Raw genomic sequence first — 20,351 nt, 5'->3', positions numbered from 1 at the left:
TTGTTGCATTCTTTTGAGTTAATAAAGCTATTGTAATAATCATAACCTGCATGTCTTTTTCCATACAAGCAACTGTAAATCTACTTTTAGCAACCCCGTATATTCTAGAAGTCAGATATTTGTAACTACAGGAGTAGCCTGAACAAGATGTAAATAAAGGCAGACAAACAATTCAGAGTGATTTGTAACTAGTCTAAACAAGTGAGCAGGACAGGCGACCTCAGGCCTCTCCACCTTCCTTAGGACACTGTTTCCATCTTCATTAGTTTCCCTGGGGAGAAATGTCCTCTTCTCATGGGGGGGGGCGTAAAGAAGAAGATAATTTTGTCTGGGCTGTGTCATAGTCCCCCGGGAACAGTTGGTTAAATGAGTAATGATGTGAGGGAGGGTTTGCTCTGTTTGTTTACTTTTGTTTCTGTTTAGCATGATGTTGCTGTGCCTGAGGAGTTGAAATTCCACTCTTCCAAGAGTCAGGTTGGAGGTCTTTGTTTCACTAATTTTCTATTAAACGTAGGCACAGGTTCAGAAGACTAAAGACCTGCTCAATAATGTGGCCTCTGATGAAGCTAATTTAGAAGCCAAAATTGAAAAGAGGAAATTAGAACTGGAAAGAAACCGGAAGCGACTCCAGACTCTGCAGAGCGTCAGGTAAATATGAACACCCAGAGAATGAGTAGAAAGCTGTCTGAAAGTTCGGACAGTTTGAGAGCATGTTGTCAGTGGTGTCACCCCTTCCAGCAGTGGAAGAGGCCTTGAATCAGGCTGCCTCTCCTTCAGAATGCATGCATGCTGCTTGTTCAGACAAGCACACCGCTGAACTCATTCTCCGATGCTTTCAGTATGTCTGGAAAACTGCTTAATTCTTAAACTTCCACTCAGCTTTTATAGCTTCTTGGAACTCAAGGCAAAGTAAGTAAATCCAGATGGTAGAAGTTATACAAGACTTGGTCTCCTAAGATCTGTGCCTTGCCATAAATTTGGTGGAAACAGAAACATCCATTTCTTGGTTTAAGTAGATCTTAGACTTTTATTTCCTGACCAGTAATTCATCTTTCTTCTGACTTTCCCTCACTGAAATTATGTTTTCCAGGGAATGTGGTTAGATTATAGGGGTGCAAAACACCTTCTAGGTCATTGGAGCCTCTCAAGCATGTTCCTTACATTTTCTTTGGGTTGATCTCTGTCTCCTACCCCTCTCATCTCCCTCCCTCTTCCCTCTCATTTTATACCCTCCTTCCTTTGCTGTTTATTGTTGTTCTTTCTCCCATGTCACTACTGTTTCTCCCTTTTCAATCTCCTTCCCCTGTCTAGCAGTATCTGCTCTGAATGAGTCTTGCTCTTTTGAGATAGTGGACTGGCCCACAGCCTGGCTACCGTCCTGAGATATGTGAGGAAGCAGCACCTGGGGACCACAGCCAGTTACTCAGGGAACATCAAAGGCTTCCTACCAGCCTAGGGACCTTGCCAGTTCTGCCTCTAGAATAAGGGCCACCAGATAGATTTGTCTCATTAAAAAGTGCTGCCTTTCAAGTATAAATTCATTTTTGTTAAGCCTCAAATCTTTTTAATAGAAAAGTTTCTGTATTTTACTTGAGTACAAAAGGTTATAAAATTGCTTTTTAGTTTATCTGTTTACATTTTTAAAATAGAGTTTCCCTTTAATAAGAAAAAAGTAATTCAGCAAACCAGTTGAAATAGCTTTTTATGTTATAGGTTTGGTTTGCAGTTTTATATTGTTTAAAAACTTAGCTTTAATTTGTAGAAACCTATATTCCCCTTTTTTTGGACTGAGTAAATTTTGAAACATTCAGACAGCAGAGTATTATGCCCAACTAAGATACTGCATATAATTTATTGATTTTGAGAGATGTGTATGGTATATGCTAATTTTAAAACTACTGAAATCTATGGTATACTGAGTGAGAAAAAATACTGCAGAGGTTCATTTAAGGCAGCAGTTTTCAACTTCTTAAATCTCATGGCACAAATAAACTAATTAGTAAAGTTCTGCAGCACATCAAAAAATATATTTTTGCCAATCTGTCAAAAAAAATATAATTTTTATTCATTCACACCAGACAGCTATTACTGTGTTGGCTGTTGTCATCTATTTAACAATCTAAGGAAAAAAGGTCAGTGCCCTTGACTAAATCATAGTCAGGTATTGCATGTTTTTAAAATTCTTGCAGCACAGCAGTGCGCCACATGGCACACTAGTTGGAAATTGCTGATTTATGCCCGGCCAGGCGTGGCTCAGAGGTTGAGCGTCAACCTAGGATCCAGGCGATCAGGGTTCGATTCCCGGTCAGGGCACATGCCCATGTTGCGGGCTGCAGCAGATCAATGACTCTCTCATCATTGATATTTCTATCTCTCTCTCTCCCTCTCCTTTCCTCTCTCTGAAATCAATAAAGATATATTTTTTAAAAAAAGAAAAAGAAATTTGCTCATTTAAGGTAATATACTTAATGTTGTTAAAAAAATGCATTCCTGTATGTATCTGTGTATAGAAAAAGTCTGGAAGGATGTATGTCAAATATTAAGTGCTTATACCTGGTAATGGGATTATGAGTAATTTTTACTTTATTCTTCATACTTTCAGCATTATTTCAAGTTCTTACAAAAATCACATCTTTTTGATTAAAAAAAGTATGTTCATTTGGAGGGGAGGGAAGAGTAAAGGGGAAATTAGCTTCAGTTAGAGAGCTGTAAAGCATTTCCTCCAATTAATTCAAGGCTTTTCAAAGAAAACCATGAACCAAAGAACATCAAACTCTGAATACCAATTTCAAACTACTACGTATTGATTAATTTTTCACTTTATATTTCATTTGATCATTCTAGGCCAGCCTTTATGGACGAATATGAGAAGATTGAGGAAGAACTGCAAAAGCAGTATGACATTTATCTGGAGAAATTTCGAAATCTGGCTTATCTAGAACAACAACTCGAGGATCATCATAGGATGGAGCAAGAGAGGTTTGAGGTAAATGCTTAGCCCGTTCTTCTGCACAGACCATTCTTTTTTAATATGTTTTTATTGATTTCAGAGAGAGGAAGGGAGAGGGATAGAGACATAGAAACATTAATGAAGAGAGAGAGTCATTGATCGGCTGCCTCCTGCACACCCCCTACTGGGGATCAAGCCCAAGGCCCAGGCATGTGCCCTGACTGGGAATCAAACCGTGTTCTCCTGGTTCATGGGTCAACGCTCACCCACTGAACCATGCTGGCTAGGCCCATTCTTTGTTTTGACAATAATCAGGGCCACATTTTGTAACCTAACTGAAATATTAGCTTTTTAAAAAAAATCCTCTAGGATTTAAAACTAGTATTTATTTCTTTTCCCATCCTGATCAGTTCCACCATTTAGCGTCTTTCAGGGCTGGAATTGTGAAGGGCAGAAAAACAATAAAATTATGCTTTATTCTTTCCAGAGTAAGTATTGCCCATAGTTGATGCATCTATGCAGGCACACATGATAGATATTTCATTGTGTCATTCAGTTTTCTTCAGAGTTATTGAGATGTAGTGGAAGGAGTTTGGGTTTGGGGGCCGTTCAGGCCCATCTTAGGTCAGTTGTGTCCCTTCTGGGAGCCTCCCTTTCCACAGGGCTGCTGGGTGATTATAGAGAGAAAGGGGGTTGGGTTTCCCAACTGTAGCAGTATCTCAGGCAGTGTTCTCTTCCCCTTCTTTTAGTCTGGATTTTTTTTTCCTGGTTCTATATCACAAACTTAGTAGTACTTACTCATATGGTAAAGAATAATAAAATGTTCAAAAAAGGGTCATTTCTTCTGTATCTTGTCTTTCCTGTTCTGTAGGAAGCGGAAAATACTCTCCGTCTGATGCAGAACAAGCTGAAGGAAGAAGAAAAGCGACTGCTCAAGAGTGGAAGTAAGTCTGTTCTTTTTTTATTCTGGAGTAGCATTGAAAAATATATATGTATATTTTATTTACTTTCAAAAGGCAGTTTTCTTACAACTTTTATATCAGGTACCATTTTATTTTAGTCAAGAGTTCAAGAGACTGGTTTTAATTACATAGCGTTTAAAGCACATTTGGTTTTTATGCCAACTAAAATAGTGTTTTCCTCTGTTTAAACGATAGTTTGAATTATATATAATATATAGTTTTAAGAGAAAAATTCATCTTGAAAGTCTGTCTAGTTCCTTACTTTAGGGCAGATTGATGGAAAACAAGCAACATAATGAAGTACAAGTGAATAGGTCACTTGCTTAAACATAGTACCCCACCACACACACCCATCTTCAGCAGAACTATCACCTGCAGAGAAATGGGAGTTACCTATACATATGTAAGATCTGGATCCTGGGAAGGACTGTTCTCCATGACTGGTCAGCACACTGCATCCATGAATTTCACCAAAGGTGTCAGGCCAGCCTTGGGCACTGTAGCAGCACATGAGCTTCCTATTGAATTGATGCCTTTGTCTCATGTAATTGCTTCTCTTCTTGCTCTTTTTCATGATGATATAGTTTTTCCTCCTGGGCTTGAAGGTAGTATACTTGGAACGTCAGGCATTCCCTCTCTCTGTCTTTTCCCTTTGTACCTTTCTTCTTTTGTACTTGGTCTGTGCTTCTCCAGAATCTCAGGAAACTGGAGGGAGATTAAGGACTACTGGGAAATCCTTTTGGGGTAAAGTTAGGAAATTCCAAGGGCCTCTCTAGCCAAAGCAGCCCCTCGCCTTTATGGTTCCAGGTCAGCCAGGAGAGCCTGAAGCTGCCCTAAGTGATAAGACTGCGTGGAGTTTATCCCCTCCTGGGAGGCCTGGCACAGGTAAGAGCTCTGGTTGGTTGGCTGCATCCCACTCTGCCCCAGGCCAGCACATTAAGACCTTTCTCACCAATATAGTTTGTTCTTCTGAACTCAGACTTTCATTTTGTGATCCATAGGTTTGGGATCTCATGAAGGACAAAGATTCTTAGAAGCATGTGTGATTTAATTGTTTTGAAAATTCCCAGTTTAAACCAACTTAATGAAAGATAGCGCTTAGTTAGCTTGGAGTGGACAAAGAAGTTAGGAAGATATTTATGAAGGACCATTCTCATTTCTACTCATCCTAAGGTTCTTAAGATGACCTGTCTTTCTTTGCTTTTCTGCATATGTGGGAACATTGCCTAGAGTATTGGGATCAGGGAGAAGATATATAAAGGAAGACTCTGAATTTTTCCCCATCTGTGAAAGATTTCTCCAAACAGAAAAATCTAGTAGTACACAGACATGAATCAGGAACAAGAATCAGTTAACTCTAAGCTGGAAGAGACCATCTTGTTCAGGCCACTCTTGAGGCAGTAGATTCAACCTAGCAAAGCATTATTAAATACCTGTTCCGGGTGCTAGGGATACATCAGTGGACAAAAGACAAGGATCCTCGCCCTAACCAATCTCGCATGCTAGCAACATGCTAGGAGACAGGTAATAAGCAAGCTATATGTGGAAGGTGAAAAATGCCATGGGGAAAATGCAGAGCAGATAAGAGGAACAGGTAATGTGTGACAGAATTGTTGTTTTAAATAGGGAGTTAGGGGAGGCCTCACTTAGGAGATCCTATTTCGGTGAAGAATCAATCAGTAGAGCTGGAGAAAAGGAGATACCAGTTGAGGGGAGTCCAAGAAAGACTGGGAGCCAGAGCCCAGATGAAGGGATGAGTTTCATTGAGTGAGGAAATGTGTGAACCCTTAGGACTTGAGTTCAGGTAGGTTAGATGAGTTGGAATGTGTAATGTGCTTGAGGGGCTCCTGTCTGACTGATACCATCTTTGTTAAGTAGGAAGTGAAGTCATCTTGGACTTGGATTTGGTGGTTTAGAGTAAGGGACTTTAGGAAGAGAAAATCTGAGTGATTAGAGATGGGAGAATGTCATAGAGATCCAGAGATTAAAAGGCCAGAGTACTTTGATTAGATATCCTGTAATAGAAGTCAAGGACAGCTTTTCATTTTCCCACCATTCTTTTAAACCTTGTTGCTGGTGATGCATTTATAACTGTATCCTCAGTAGGATTCTTCACTGTAGCATTAGAAACTTAAAGATCCTCTGAATTTATAAAATGACCCAGAAATTTCTAGAAAGCCTTTGAGTAACTGAATGGGGCTCCTGGACCCAATTCCAGCATATATGTTTGTGTGTGTGTGTGTGTGTGTGTGTGTATGGCCTTCCCCACACCAAGCAATTTTTGGACACCAAGCAAGGTGTCCAAGAATTCAGTTCAATTCTGATACTAGCTACTTGGAGATGGAATCAGATTCCACAGGTAAAGGGCTTAGTCCCACAAGATTGCCCTCCATTTCAGATGCCAGATTGTTACCTGTGCTTCTGACTGGCTATAAATCAGAAGTTCCTACAACTCCCTTACAGGAAAACCTATTTACTCACTAAATTATCAATGCATTACAAAGGATACAAATCAATAGCCAGTTGAAGAGATACCACAGGGCAAAGCCTTGAACAGGAGGTTCTGTCCTTCTGGAGCTTGGTGGCACATGGAAGCTCTCCCAAAAAGGCCAACAATATCCCTTTTGGGTTTTTATGGAGGCTTCATTACATAGTCATGATTGACTAAGTCATTGGCCATTGGCAGTTGATTCTACCTCAAGCCCCTCTTCCTTCCTCAGAAATCAGGTCTCAAAGTTCCAATTCTCTAATCACATCATTGGCTCCTACTGACAACCAGGCCTCACGCTTGGGTGAGATCCAAAAGTCACCTCATTTATATAACAAGAGACACCATTGTTACTGTCATCATTTAAGAAAATTCTTGGGAGTTGGGAGCTCTGTGCCAGAAACAGGAAGGAAGACCAAATATATATTTCTTATTATAAATCACAAAATCACAGTAACCTTGCTGTGATTCCATTTTTATGGTGTAGTGGAGAGCAGATGTTTATGCATTATCACATACAGGGTGGAGCAAAAGTAGGTTTACAGTTGTTTGTATGAAAGATAATACAATAATAAATAATAATACAAGAATAAACTCTGTGTTTCCAGTACTCACAACTGTAAACCTTTTTTTGCCCTGCCCTGTATTTACTGCATGCCTACTGTGTGTCAGGCATTGTGCCAGCCTATAGTGATGGATGAGGCCCTTAGGGAGCTCCAAGTCTAGAAATGCACTATCCACTACCTAGCCACCGGCCACATGTGGTCTTGAGCACTTGAAATGTGGCTAGTCCAAACTGAGGTGTGCTGTTTGTGAAGAACATATACCAGATTTTGAAGACTTAGTATGAAAGAAAAGTAAAATTACTCATTAATATTTCTTTTTTACATTAGTTACTTATTGAAATGACATTTTAAGACATTAAAATGAACTCACCAGTTTCTTTTTATTTTAATGTAATTACTAGAAAATTTAAAATTACATCTGTGGCTGGCATTAGGTTTCTGTTGAACAGTGCTGATCTAAAAGGAGAAACTTACAAAGAAACTGCCTATAGTTTAAGTGTGTATGAAGTGGTATCTCATTGGGGTTTTGATTTGAATTTCTCTGATAGCTAATGAAATGGAGCATCTTTTCATGGGCTTATTGGCTGTTTGTATATTTTCTTTGGAAAGCTATCTATTCAAGTCCTTCGTACATTTTGAAATTGGCTTATTTATCTTTTTGTTGAGCTGTAAGAGTTCTTTATATATTCTGGTACTTGAATATATAAAATATTTTATAAGTGATTTGTGATTTTCAAATAATTTCTCATTTTTTAGGCTATGTTTTCACTTTTTTGATGATGTCCTTTGCTGTACAAAGTTTTAATGAATTCCAGTTTGTCAATTTTCTCTTTGTTGTTTGTGCTTTTAGTGTCATAACTAAATAAGAAACCCCTGCCTAATTCAAGGTCACCAAGAGAGACTTCTGTTTTCTTCCAGGGGTTTTATAGTTTTAACTCTTACATTTAGGTCTGTGATCCACTTTTAGTTAATTTTTGTATATGATGTCATTCTTTTGCATGTGGCTATCCAGTTGTCCCAGAACCATTTGTTGGAAAGATTATTCTTTCCCTGTTAAATTATACCAGCACCTTTGTCTGCTATACTTAATTTTAACATGTTACTGACAACTCAGTGAGTTCAGTGTCAGCATGCGTTAGCTTTAGTTTACCTGCTTAGTCCTCAGTGTATTGCTTTGAGTCATCAGAAGAAATCATGATGAGTCTGAAATATCTGTATTACTGTTGTTTTAAAATTCATTATGTCATTTGACTTATGTTGCATTGGTTACTGACTTAATCTCATAGTTTTCTTGGGTGAAGTAAAAAGTGAACTAAGCTGAACAGTGATTTCATTTTATAGTCATTAGTTTGTGTTAATATTTAATCATACTCTCCTAAGGCCTTTGTAAGGTGGTAGTTTTCAGATCAGTTGTGTTGAAGTCTTGCAGGATGCTATTACTGACGCTCTCTGGCTCCCAGGTTTGCCCCTCTGTGCTGTAGAGCGCAGCTGTCCTCTCCATGGCCAAAGAAAGCAGAAAGCTTTCACTTAGTGCCCAGCTAGATGCAGTTGCCATTTCATTACCCTCTTAGATCAGGGCCTAAGTAAAGCCTTTTTGTAGACAAATACTTTCTATACTTCCAAACTGGCTAATGAGTCAGTGCTCAGAGCGGCAACTACAAACTCCTCCAGTTCCATCCTTAAAACCTTTGTTTCTCCCTGGCACAGAGTAGTCAGGGGCTGGGAAGTGGAAGCTTTTTCTCCCCATTGTGGAAACTCTTATTCTGTAGGTTTCCATTAGGAAATGTTCAACCAGCACAAAACTCCAGAAGAGTATTTAAGAAATTAATGTAAAAGGCCATGGTATTGAGAATGACTTTTTTAATATATCTTAATAATGGAATTTTCTCCAGTAAAGAATATCATGAGCACCAGTTTTCATTGCCAGTCACTAGGTCACCATCTTTCTCATGCGAGCCCTATACAGGCCATTCCTAGCCTGGTCTCCTCCTTGCCTCCAGTCTTGTTTTGGTGCAATCACTGACCTTCTCAGTGGGGAAATTCCCATCTTTCTTATCCTCGAGGAGCTTGAGTTCTGGTTACACACCCTAAGACTGAACAAAGATGTGTTTTTTTCTCTCCAACTAACCAAGAACTCCCAGCTACCCTGACAACTGGCTATTCAGTTATTTAGTTTCACATATTGGAATGTTTCTAATATATCAGACCTACGTTTTTCTAACTTTGGAAAATTGTTTTTTAAATAAACCAGCCTATTGTTTGCATTAACTGTTCACTAAGTATCTACAGCAAATCCTGGGAATCTCCTAAAAATCTTATGTATCGAAAGAAAGGCTGAGAAGTGCAGATTACTTGCACAAGAGCCTCACTGGACAGAGGCTGTTTTAGAAGTAATGATGGATCCACTACCACCACCACCACCACCACCACCCTTTTTTTTTCTTACTTGTGTCCTGCCAGGTAATGAAGACTCTGACATTGACATCCAGGAGGATGATGAATCCGACAGTGAACTGGAAGAGAGAAGGCTGTCCAAGCCGAGGACAGCCATGGAGGTGCTCATGCAAGGTACCACAACTTCTTTCACATGCCCCCGTCCCCATGCCTGTCACAGAACACCACGACCAGGGCTGGGTCAAGGCTGCTTGATATTAAGGCCCGTAAGCACATTGTGAGTGGCCCTGCTCCAGGTTTATCCTGCTCTGTTGTTTATCAGGATTCGGCTCTTAAACTGCTCGGTGGTCATCTTTATCACTAATGCTCTTACCTGTACTCCCAAGAACAGCCAATTCTTATCTGTGGCTTGATGTTTCTCACAGAGTTCACAGGAACATACTGCCGCTGCCACTGAGCTATTTTCTGCCTGTTTTGGGTCCAAACCGCTTTCATTGCAGTTACTTACCTTATGGTCAGAGAATTAATGTACAAAGAAGGGACTTACACAAGCACCTCTGCCTTTTAAAAATGTTCTTCTAAATTCTGCTTTCTCACTGCAACAGATTCAAGCAATAAAATGTGTGGAGCAAATCTGGGGGCAGGGTCTTTCTCGTGTTTCATTCCCCAATTTAGGCCAGTGGCCTAAGAGTATATCCTTCCAAATTGCCTTTACACACACACATACTGAAACATGGACACTAAGATAACCTGAAATGTTTTTTAACCTGAATGGGACCAGACTACGTATATGGTTCTGCAATCTGTTTTTTATTTATTTATTTTTTAATATGTTTTTATTGATTTTAGAGAGAGAGGAAGGGAGAGGCAGAGAGAGAGAGAAACATTGATGTGAGAGAAAAACATTGATTGGTTGCCTCCTGCACTCACCCCGACCAGAGATTGAGCCCGCCACCTGGGCATGTGCCCTGACCGGGAAGCAAACGATGGACCTCTTGGTGCACAGGACAGTGTTCAACCACTGACCCACCCCAGCAGGGCTCTGCAGTCTGCGTTGTTTTTTTAAAAAAAATTAAATATATTGAACTCTTCTCATTTCAGTAAAATATAGAACTGCTTCCCTTTTTTGATAGCTGCATAGTATTCTATAGTATGGCTGTACCTGTCGTTTACTTGGGCATTCCCATATTGATAGATACTTAAGTTATTTCTACTCTTTTCCTGTAGATGCATTTTTCTGCATATCTGCAAATGTTTCTTTAGGCTATATCATTAAAAGTGGAATTCTTAAGTCAGATGTTATGTAAATTTAAATTGTGATAGATTCTACTAAATTGCCCTAGACTTCCCTTTAAAAGCATTTCTTATCTACCACTTGTTAAATTTTGGAGCACAATTGCATTTTTATATACATAATAAATTTAAGTAGTAAATCATCTTTCTTTTGTCATTTCACATTAACTTTTGTTGTTAACTGCTTTCTCTTATTCTAGGTCCACCTATCTTATTACATTTTGCTTTGTTCATAGGATAGTTAGATGCTCTGATTTCCTTTTCCTTTCTTTTGTTTTTTAACAGTTTCATGACATCAATAATGGTTAGAGTTATGACTCCCATTCTACATATGGGAGCCAAGACTCTAAAAAGGTATGTGATTAGTTCAAGAGAACCTAGTAAAGGCACTGGTGCTCCTAAATTCTACTGCTGACCACTCACTGCAGAAGTGAAACAACACAAGGTCTGCATTTTATCTGACCCAAGGAAAAGTTTCCGTAAACAGCTCCTGGTGGTCACGTCCAGGCCTGTCCTGAGTAAGCTGCCCTCACTGCCTTTCTCCCGAGGCCTGGACTGGGGTCGTGGGTCTTCGTTTCTCAACCTTCAGGTGTGAGAACAGCTCTCTGTCTCCACCCAGTGAAGGATGCCTCCTGAGTTTTTGCATAAGTCACATCAAGACAATATCGACTTCCAAAGGAGGAATGAGAATCACTCAGATAATGATGATATTTTGAAAGGTGAACTAATTGTGATACTTAAACTCTTTTCTTTTTGAAGCTCAAACATAGATCCAAGTACAAGTGACTTGGGTCCATAAAGGGAGAATATATTTCTTTTTTCAACAGCATATCTGTCCCGCTGTATATACGCTAATAATGGGATTAAGTGATTTTTCCCTAAAGCATTTACAGGATGCATCTTTATGTTTCTGATTTATGATTCATGCTTACATTTTACCTCCCTTGTCCTTGTTTCAATGTGGAATTGCAGAAAATCCATTACCATTTGTCAACCGTTCTGATTAGTTGGATGCGACTTGAGTAGATTTTCTATGATTCTTCTTTTTCCCAATTTTCTAAAGAAAAGCAAATTTTGAATGCCATTTATGCCTTATTTTACAAGGTTTTTGCAATTTCTTCATGCTTTTGTTCTCCCCAGGAAGACCTAGCAAACACATCGTGGGCACAATGCAAGGTGGAGACTCCGATGATGAAGTGAGTCCTGATCAGCCCCCGTTAGCAGTTGTATTCTTTCTGGTCTTGGGCTGGCCTCGGTGACTAGATTAGCCAGGAACTAAGCAGGTCTGACCAGCTTAGCATGAGGTGCAGCTTCTCAGATGGCTCTTCACTGGCTTTGTGGCAGAGTTTGGCCTCCCAGAGAGCTGGACTCTCTTCTTTGCTTGTTGATGGCTCATTTCTTTTCTTTTCAAATGAACCTGCTTTCCCTACTTTTTTTTCCTCTCATGTCCTGTCTGCTCTCACTTTCCAAAGATGGAAGGAGTACCAGCTCTGTTAGGTAAATGCAAGACTTCCAGCTCCAGGAAGCAGGTTCGTTTTCTTTCTCACCTCATCCATCCATTCTCTCTCTCTCTCCCCCCCCCCCCTTTCCCCTTCCCTCTCTCTCTCTCTCTGTGTGAGTGTGTGTGTGTGTGTGTGTGGTGTGAGCTCGCTCAGGGCCAGCAGAGAGCCTTCCCCAAGAGGGATGCCTCTGTCTCCTGGGCAGAAAGCCACTCAGAATGGATCCCACAGTGAATGGTGAAATTACCTAAAGGTGCCTATGCTAAGGAGGAGGAGTGAGCGCTGAGCCAAGGACAAGAAAGGCTGTGGCTGGGAGTCATCTGGTCCTTGGACCATAACCTATAAAGGAAGGGGGGTGCTACTGAGGGCCTGTAGTCAAGACCAGTTCATCTCTTCAGCCCCATTCTGGGGAGGGAGCATGAAGAGGATGCTCTCCTGAGACCAAGGCCTTGGAGAGGCTGGGCAAGGGGCTATAGCACCTTGAACATTATTAAGCAGATAACTGTCTGGGAAATGAACCAGAATGGGGGAAACGAGGGGTCCCTGCTGGGGCCCAGCTGTTGGGGCTCTTCCATTCACTCTGGGCCTGCCTTCTTTGTTGCAGTCTCTGGCAATATTGTGAGTCCCAAGAGGCAAAGGGTGACTAGATTGACACCAATCACAGATCTCCCCATCAGGGTAAATGCCACATGTGTCTAGAGTGTGGCACTAGTAGCTACAGAGGCAGAGCATGAGCCTTATTTTCTTGTACCACTTATTTAGTACCAGCGGTGTGTATTATCACAGAACTTCCCAGGAGGGAGAGGCCACTCAGGTGTGCTGGGCAAGATGCAGAGATAGAGCCATAAATACATAGAAGATGATCTTTATAGAAGCAGAGGAACCACCTTAAAAATTTTAACAAGGTAGGGGATGGATGGTTAAACGGCTTCTACCCACCCATCTTACTCATCCAAGACAGAAATAAGGAAAGTCTGGCGTGCCAGCTGGTGATGCCTGGAGAGCACTGGCTGGCTTCTTTTCTTATGATTTGCTCGATCATTTACATAGCTTTCTACATTTCAGAACAAATGCATTTTTGTAGCTTAAATCTTCTCTGTGCCTGTTGTCACTTGTTTATTTCAAGGAGGCTGTTTTCACCAGCACCCCCTAGGCATAGGAGTTTGTCTTTCATGTGTTCACTCAGTCACTGGACAGATATGTGCCTGGCACTATTATGGATCGTGGGGAATACAGCAGTGAATAGAAACACGGTCCCTGCCCTTTGACACTTATAGTCCAACAGTAGTGAAGCAGATCCACCAGGGCTCATATTGGTAAGAAGAAGAATAAAGTAGGTTTGGGAACAGAGTGACAGGGGTGAGGAATGCCTTTCGATTGGTCAGGGAAGATCTCTTTGATAAGGGGACATTTGGGCAGAGGCCTGAATGGAAGGAGGGAAGTGGTATTGGGGAGGGGCACCCTGGTCACAGGAAATATGGTTTCTACATTCAAAGGCCAGAGGTGATGGCATGACTGGGATGGAGTGAACTGGAGGCAGGAGAACAGCAGGAGAGAGAGGCAGCAGGGGCTATGCGGAGCTTCGCAGGGTGTGACGAAGACTTGGCATATTCTCTGAGTACAGCGGGAAGGTGCTGGAGAATCCTGAGCCCAGGAGTGCCAAGAACGGACTCACATTTAAGAGAGCCCAGTGAGGAGGCATTTGCAGTAGTCTAATTCAGAGGTGATCGTGGCCATGGCTTAGCCTTGGGTCATAGCAATGGAGGTGTTGAGAAGTGGTCAGATTCTGAGCATGTTTCTAAGGTGAGAACCATCAGGTTTTGTTCATTGAACATGAGGTGTTAAAGAAAATGAAGGATGCCTTCATTGTGGCATAGTTGACCAAAGGCACAGTTTTCATTTCCTGAGCTGGGGTGGACCTGAGGGAAGGGGCTTGGAGAGCAGATTGAGAGTCTGGTTTTTGGACATTCTAAGTGTGAGTTGCCTGCTAGATGTCCTTATGCTGGTGCTGAGTTGAAATTCCAGCCTGGAGTTGAAAGTCAGGTCTGGGCCTGAGATTGGATTGGGGGAGACATCCATATCTAGGTGCTCTTTAAGCACAAGGATACATGTGATTGCTTGGAAGAGAGAACAGAAAGGGAAGAGAGGAGGCCCCGGGGCCCTGAGCCAGTCCCACATCGTGGTGGTCAGGGTGATGAAGAGGGTCAGGCCAGCAAGACAAGACACAGCAGTGCGGTGGGGTGAGAACCCAGAGAGGGGTGCCCTGAAGGACAGAATCGTGGGTGCCAGAGAAGGAGCCCATAGGTCAAACAGGAGCATGGAGAATTACCCCATTGGATTTGAACCCACAGAAGGTGTCAATCTTTGATGAGAGCTGTTTGGGGGATTGGTGGTGTGAGAGCCTGACTAGAGTGTGCTTAAGAGGCAGTGAGAAGCACAGGCGAGGACAGTGAGTTTAACACTCATTCAAGGAACTTTGCTGTGAAGGGAATAGAGAAACAGGACAGAGGAGCTGGAAAGGAAGGTAGGATTGAGTTTTGAAGTTTTTATTTTTTTAAGAAGAAGGAAATTACAGTGTGTGTGTATGCTGGTGGGAATGATTTAGATAGAGTGACCAACCATCCTGGTTTCCCTGGGAGGCGGGACTTGCAGTTTTAAAACTTGGCTGAGTTGGTCACCCTAGATCTAGATGATGGAGGGAAGTGTTTCTTTTATTTTGCTCCTTATGCCCATTTCCTTTGTGGCTTTCCATCCCCAGTCTGTCAAAAGCCAAAATAAGCTCTCCTTCCCTCTCTCCAAGTCCCCACCCTCCTTGCTGTGCACTGGTGGGTCTCTGAGCCACCGGGAGCAAAGCAGCATCCAGTGAGCCTCGAGCAGGTCTGGTGTTCCCGAGACGTCAGTGGGAAAGCCAGCCTCTGCAGCACCAACCTTGGGTTATTGCATGTTGGTATTTGAAGGTTACCACTTAGATGATACATCCATCTCTGTATTCCAGCCAGTAATATCTAGATGTTGGTCCATGTTTATGCCCTCCCAACCCAACTGCTTCTCTGACAAGCTTTCCCTGCACAGGGGCGTGTTGCTAGTTATAGAGCGACTAGTGAAAAGATGAGGTAGGGTCTTGCCGACAAGGTGTCAGGAACAAGGTGGAACTCAGCTGTATTTGCTTTTTCCTGTAGGAAGACTCAGAGGACAGTGAAATTGACATGGAAGATGACGAAGAGGACGACGATTTGGAAGACGAGAGCATTGCGCTCTCTCCCACTAAACCCAGCCGAAGGGTCCGGAAACCTGAGCCCCTGGAAGAAAGTGACAATGACTTCTGACTTTCTTGCCAAGGGACCCACGCAGATTAAAACCCTCAGATTTGTAGGTAAATGGGAATTTAGAAGGTTAGGAAGGAAACATTTTGTTCACTAAGCCAGTTGGGCTCATTGTTAATGAAGAATTACCTGTTTTTGCTTTAGCCTCCTATGTGTTACTCCATGAAGCTTAAACAAGGACACAGAGCAAAGTCCAAGGATGATTTTTTTTTCTGGCCCTATCTCCTAAAAAGTGGGAAATACGTGTGTGCTTAGTGATTCACATCCACAGGACAAAAACTTGAGGAGAAATAAGTTTCTATGTAAGTTTTGATTATTGTCGTCACGTATGTCCTCTGAGAGTCAGTGGGACAAACCGGGGGCTGGGACTGGGCACAAGGACTCATTTTAGGGATCAGTGCAGACTATTAATCACTTGTACAGTTAGAGGCTTTTAATTCTAGCCTTTATTTCATTTTATAGTCTTATTTTTTCTTCTGCATGCTCACAATACCAAGCTTTAAATGTATTTTATTAAAATTTTCTGATGCTAAGTGAGATGAAAACCAACTTTCTTTGAAAATCAGGCAACAGAAGATGCTCCAGATGATAAATACTCCATTTTCTCTCAGAAGGTAGCATTCCTTCTTAGGAAAGCAAATTAAGGAAAAAGTGTTAGTACAAATTTGTGTTTCTGACTAAAAAAATAAACCAGAATTGAATAAGGTAGAGTAACACTAGAATCCCCTATTGTGAAAAGAGAAGTGACAGATAGGTGGCATTTTTTGTTTGTTTTTTGGAAAGCACAGAACAGTTTTTATTTGTTTTTCAGTTATAAAGTCAGAAGACTTCTGAAGTTGTTTCTCTTAATAAATGTTTTTAATACCATATTTTTGTATTATTAAATAAGTTTTACTTGAAAATATAATTATTTTGTTTATTTGCACTGATAACAAATACTCAAGAAAAGTTCGCACGCTACTATGGTACATGTAAATTTTAGGAGACAATGTGACAATTAGTGCTATCACCATGGATTTTTTACCTATCTTTCCTAAATTTTATGTATGAGATAACCCCTTTTTTTAAACATTCAGCGTTCAGTTAATTCATCAGTAATTTGAGTTGTGCCATCTTTGACACAATAAGCTAAATGGGAAATAGGTGGGTTGGGAGCCATGTCAACCACCCCAGGTGACATGGCTTCTAAGGTGCAAAAGAGTCACTGCATCATCTTGGATGTTACAGCTTTGGTTCACCTGAGTCTTACCTGACTTATATTTTGAAAAAAAACTAAAACTGCGGCCCTGGCCAGTGAGGCTCGTGGTTAGAGTGTTGGCCCTTGCACTGCAGGGTCTCGGGTTTGATTCCCAGTCAAGGGCAGGTACCTGGGTTGCAGGTTCCCGTGCACAGGAGGCAACCAATCGATGTGTGTCTGTCACATCGATGTTTTCCTCCCTCTCTCCCTCCCTCCCTCTCTTCTCCTCCTCTCCCTCTCTTCTCCCTCCCTCCTCCCTCCCTTCCTTTCACTCTAAAAATCAATGGAAAAATATCCTCGGGTGAGGATTAACAAAAAACACCTAAAAATGTGTTTCTATTTTCCTTATGTGATGCTTTCTTCTAATGGGCATCAGCATGAGAGTCCAACCCAAGCTAAAGATAAAATGTCCACAGATAGAGGCAACAGCTGTAACAGGTGATGCATTCTTTCACCTGTTTCTTGGTCATCCTTTATCCATTGGTTAATTGACTTTGTGCAGAGTCTCACCATCGTATGGAACTTTCTTACTTCAGTAGCTTCTGTCAACAAAGGAGTTGCAAGTACTCAATCATAGTTATTTATGTATTTCTGTCACTGTAATAGATCCAGGAGTAAATATGTGCCAGTGCCTTATGACCTGGTGTCATTTGGTTTTAGACAGTCAGCAGAGCAGACTCAGTCAAACCCCAAAGAAGATCAGTGATTAGGTCTGTGAAAAACTAGCATTTAGGCCATTGCTGTTAGTGTCTTTTACTGTGTAAGTAAAGGATCTCTTAAAATGCTTTAAAATGTGCGTATTGACAGAAAAGATAAAGGAATTTTTTAAGTCCTCCATTTTTATTGATGATAGCCATCAAGAACAAAGTCCAAACTCTTCCTATAGGAAATCTGAAGACTTGTTTCCCTTTAGCTGGGACAGGAAGAATAAATAAATGCAAGGAATATCTTTCATTAGAATTTAAAACTGTAATATCAGTGTCAAATGTCTGAAGGGCAGATGTGTCCCTTTAGGTTAGCAACATACTACATAAATATCACAGCTGTTAGAACAGTCCAGGCCAACTCTTGGGTGCTGGAATCCAGGACTGGTTGCCTTGGAAGGGAACTAAAAGGTTCTACCTCCGACCCAGAACAGAAACCCCTTTGATAAGGATGTGACCAGGGCAGGAAGACACAGGGCTCAAGAAGGTGTGTTAGGGAAAAAGGGAACTGATGGAATAACCACTGTCTGTGAGAGATAGTATTCAGATTTTACATTTCTCGTGGACACTTGAGAAAAGAATTAAGCAATAGTGACATGAGAAATTAATTAAAATTTTAAAATAATACAACTGTTAATTCTAGAAAGAACAATTATATAGGAAGAAATGATCCATACTAATTAAATCATAAGATAAACACTAAATAATATTCAACCCCAAAACATACTAGAACTATATTGGAAGGAGGGAGAAACAAAGAATGGGGGCATAAGGTGATGTATGCACAAGTGCCATTTTCCATAATAGAAAGTCAATAGATACTCCCTAAAATGATAAAGCAGTAAATAGTGTATGTAGGATATTTAGTTTTAGGAGTAGGGATATTTAGAAAGGGGAAGAACAGGACAGGAGACTGCTGTTTTCTATTATAAGCCTAGTAATACTCTTTGGCTTTTAAAAGTATGTTTGTTACTTAGGTGAAAATGAATTTTTAACAGACAGGTAAAGGGTAAGGGCTGGAATTTTAAGTTTGAGAATCATTTGCTTATACTGTTCCTCAGGGGAGAACATGAGAAGAGAACTCGGGTAGAAGTCTGAGAAACACTTGTGTGTCTACAAGGAGACAGGAAAGAGTCTGGGAAAGTATTTTCTAAAGTGACTATATTTTACTTTAATAATTAGGAAAAATATTTAATTTTTCAAAGAGTGTTAAAAAAAAAGAGTGGTAAGGAGAAGGTAAGAGGATTGGAAGGTTGTAATGTTATGGAAGCCAAGGCAGGAAAGAATTTCCAAAGAAAGGAGGGGCGAACAAGTGCTGGAGGTTGAGTAAGAGAGGCTGTGGACTTTGTCAGTTAGGAAAGCGGCGACTTTGGGCAGGAGAAGTGAGATAGCAAATGATGGGTTGAAGAGAGGTTGGAATTTGGAGCCAACACAGTGAGTATTGTTGACTGTTCAGAAAGGGGATGGTCACAAGTGAAAAGAGAAGACAGAGCTGGGGGAGAAAAGCAAGGTCAAAGAACATTTTAGAGGGACAGAGGGCTTTTTATTTTCTGTATGTATGTATGTATGTGAGGGAAACGTGTTTTAGCTGAAAGGAACTAGATCATGGGATGAGAGGGGTTGAATCAGAGAGAGAGAGGAGAAAATTGATGCAGCAAAGTCTGCATTAGGAGCCATTCTGTTTAAATTCATACTTTATATTGAAAACATACATACCAGATAACCAGTGGGGTAGAAGCTACTATTTGGGGTAAGAAGGCTAAGGTTGATGTCACAATTTTTTACACTTGGATTTCTCTAGTGTCTGTTGTAGACAGGCCCAAAACAGTTTTCTTGACTTGGGCATCAGGTAGAGTACCCAGAATACTGAGGCATTTCCTCAGAAGATGGGCCAAAGTAACCCTAGAATAAAGGATGGCTGATCCTGGCTAACAAAGCTTAAAAAGAAGTTTTGAAAGGATCCAAGTGATTCTAAGTAATTGTGTACTAGGATAAAGTTCAAGAATATTTTAAGGAATATAAAAATAGCACTGAGAAAGATAAAATTCCCAATGTCTGGTGTCCAATAAAAAAATGACCAGGCATGAAGACACTGAAGCTCCGAAGGCAGCCCAGATGTCCTCGGAAGAGCACCCCGAGGAGAAACAAGCTTGACCACTATGCCATCATCAAGTTCCCCCTGACTACCAAGCCAGCCATGAAGGTAGAGAGAAGACAATACATTTGTGTTATTGTGTTCATCGTGTTCATCAAGGCCAGCAAGCACCAGATCAAACAGGCTGTGAAGGAGCTCTATGACATTGACGTGGCCAAGGTCAACACCTGATCGAGCCTGTTGGAGAGAAGAAGGTGTATGTTTGACTGGCTCCTGACTATGATGCTTTGGATGTTGCCAACAAAATTGAGATCATCCAAATTGAGTTCAGCTGGCTAATTCTAAATATAAAATTTTTTTACTGTAAAAAAAACTGACCAGGCATAATGTGAAAAATCAAGAAACAGGCCAAGAAATAACCCATAAATGATATGTGAGAGGATTAGTAGAAAAGGACATTGTAGCAGTTATAACTATATTCCATATATTCAGATGGTAGAGGAAAGCATGAGCATATTAAGGAGAAACACAGAAGATATAAAGAAAGCCTCAAACAAAACTTCTAGAGAGTAAAAAAATGAGATGAAACCATACAAGCTGGGATTAAGAGCAATCAGACACTGCAGAAGAAAATATTACTGATCCTGAAGACACAGCAATAGAAACTATCCAAAATGAAAACAAGACAAACCCCACTGTGCTGGTTTATTAATTTATTGCCTCAGCTCCAAATTCACCTTTTGGCCTGCTCTGCTGTAATGGTGCTATTTTTTGTAATCTCTCCTTTATCAGCCAGCAAGATATTAAGCCTTGTCAGTAGAGGGTGCTTGAGAGACTTTG

General features: G+C 40.9%; 1 protein-coding gene across 5 annotated transcripts in view; it reads left to right on the top strand.

Annotated features, from left to right (window-relative positions):
- IFT38 (intraflagellar transport 38) overlaps positions 1 to 16,383 on the top strand; it is a 49,211-nt gene extending 32,828 nt beyond the window's left edge. For 2 of the 5 annotated variants that reach the window (XM_087815688.1, XM_016211355.2), the window contains 7 exons: positions 515 to 648; positions 2,845 to 2,986; positions 3,822 to 3,894; positions 4,720 to 4,797; positions 9,427 to 9,534; positions 11,794 to 11,849; positions 15,332 to 16,383. In XM_087815688.1, the coding sequence (XP_087671814.1) occupies positions 515 to 648; positions 2,845 to 2,986; positions 3,822 to 3,894; positions 4,720 to 4,797; positions 9,427 to 9,534; positions 11,794 to 11,849; positions 15,332 to 15,478 (738 nt within the window). In that variant the 3' untranslated portion in view covers positions 15,479 to 16,383. The remainder of the gene's footprint in view (positions 1 to 514; positions 649 to 2,844; positions 2,987 to 3,821; positions 3,895 to 4,719; positions 4,798 to 9,426; positions 9,535 to 11,793; positions 11,850 to 15,331) is intronic. The other 3 variants (XM_016211357.2, XM_016211359.2, XM_016211356.2) reach the window with 2 other exon arrangements.
- Positions 16,384 to 20,351: the final 3,968 nt, after the last annotated feature.

Source organism: Miniopterus natalensis, chromosome 3 (assembly GCF_054644295.1).
Source record: "Miniopterus natalensis isolate mMinNat1 chromosome 3, mMinNat1.hap1, whole genome shotgun sequence".
Taxonomy (NCBI): Eukaryota; Metazoa; Chordata; class Mammalia; order Chiroptera; family Miniopteridae; genus Miniopterus; species Miniopterus natalensis.
Note: the sequence above shows the minus strand (reverse complement) of the source record. Positions and strands in the feature narration are given on the sequence as shown.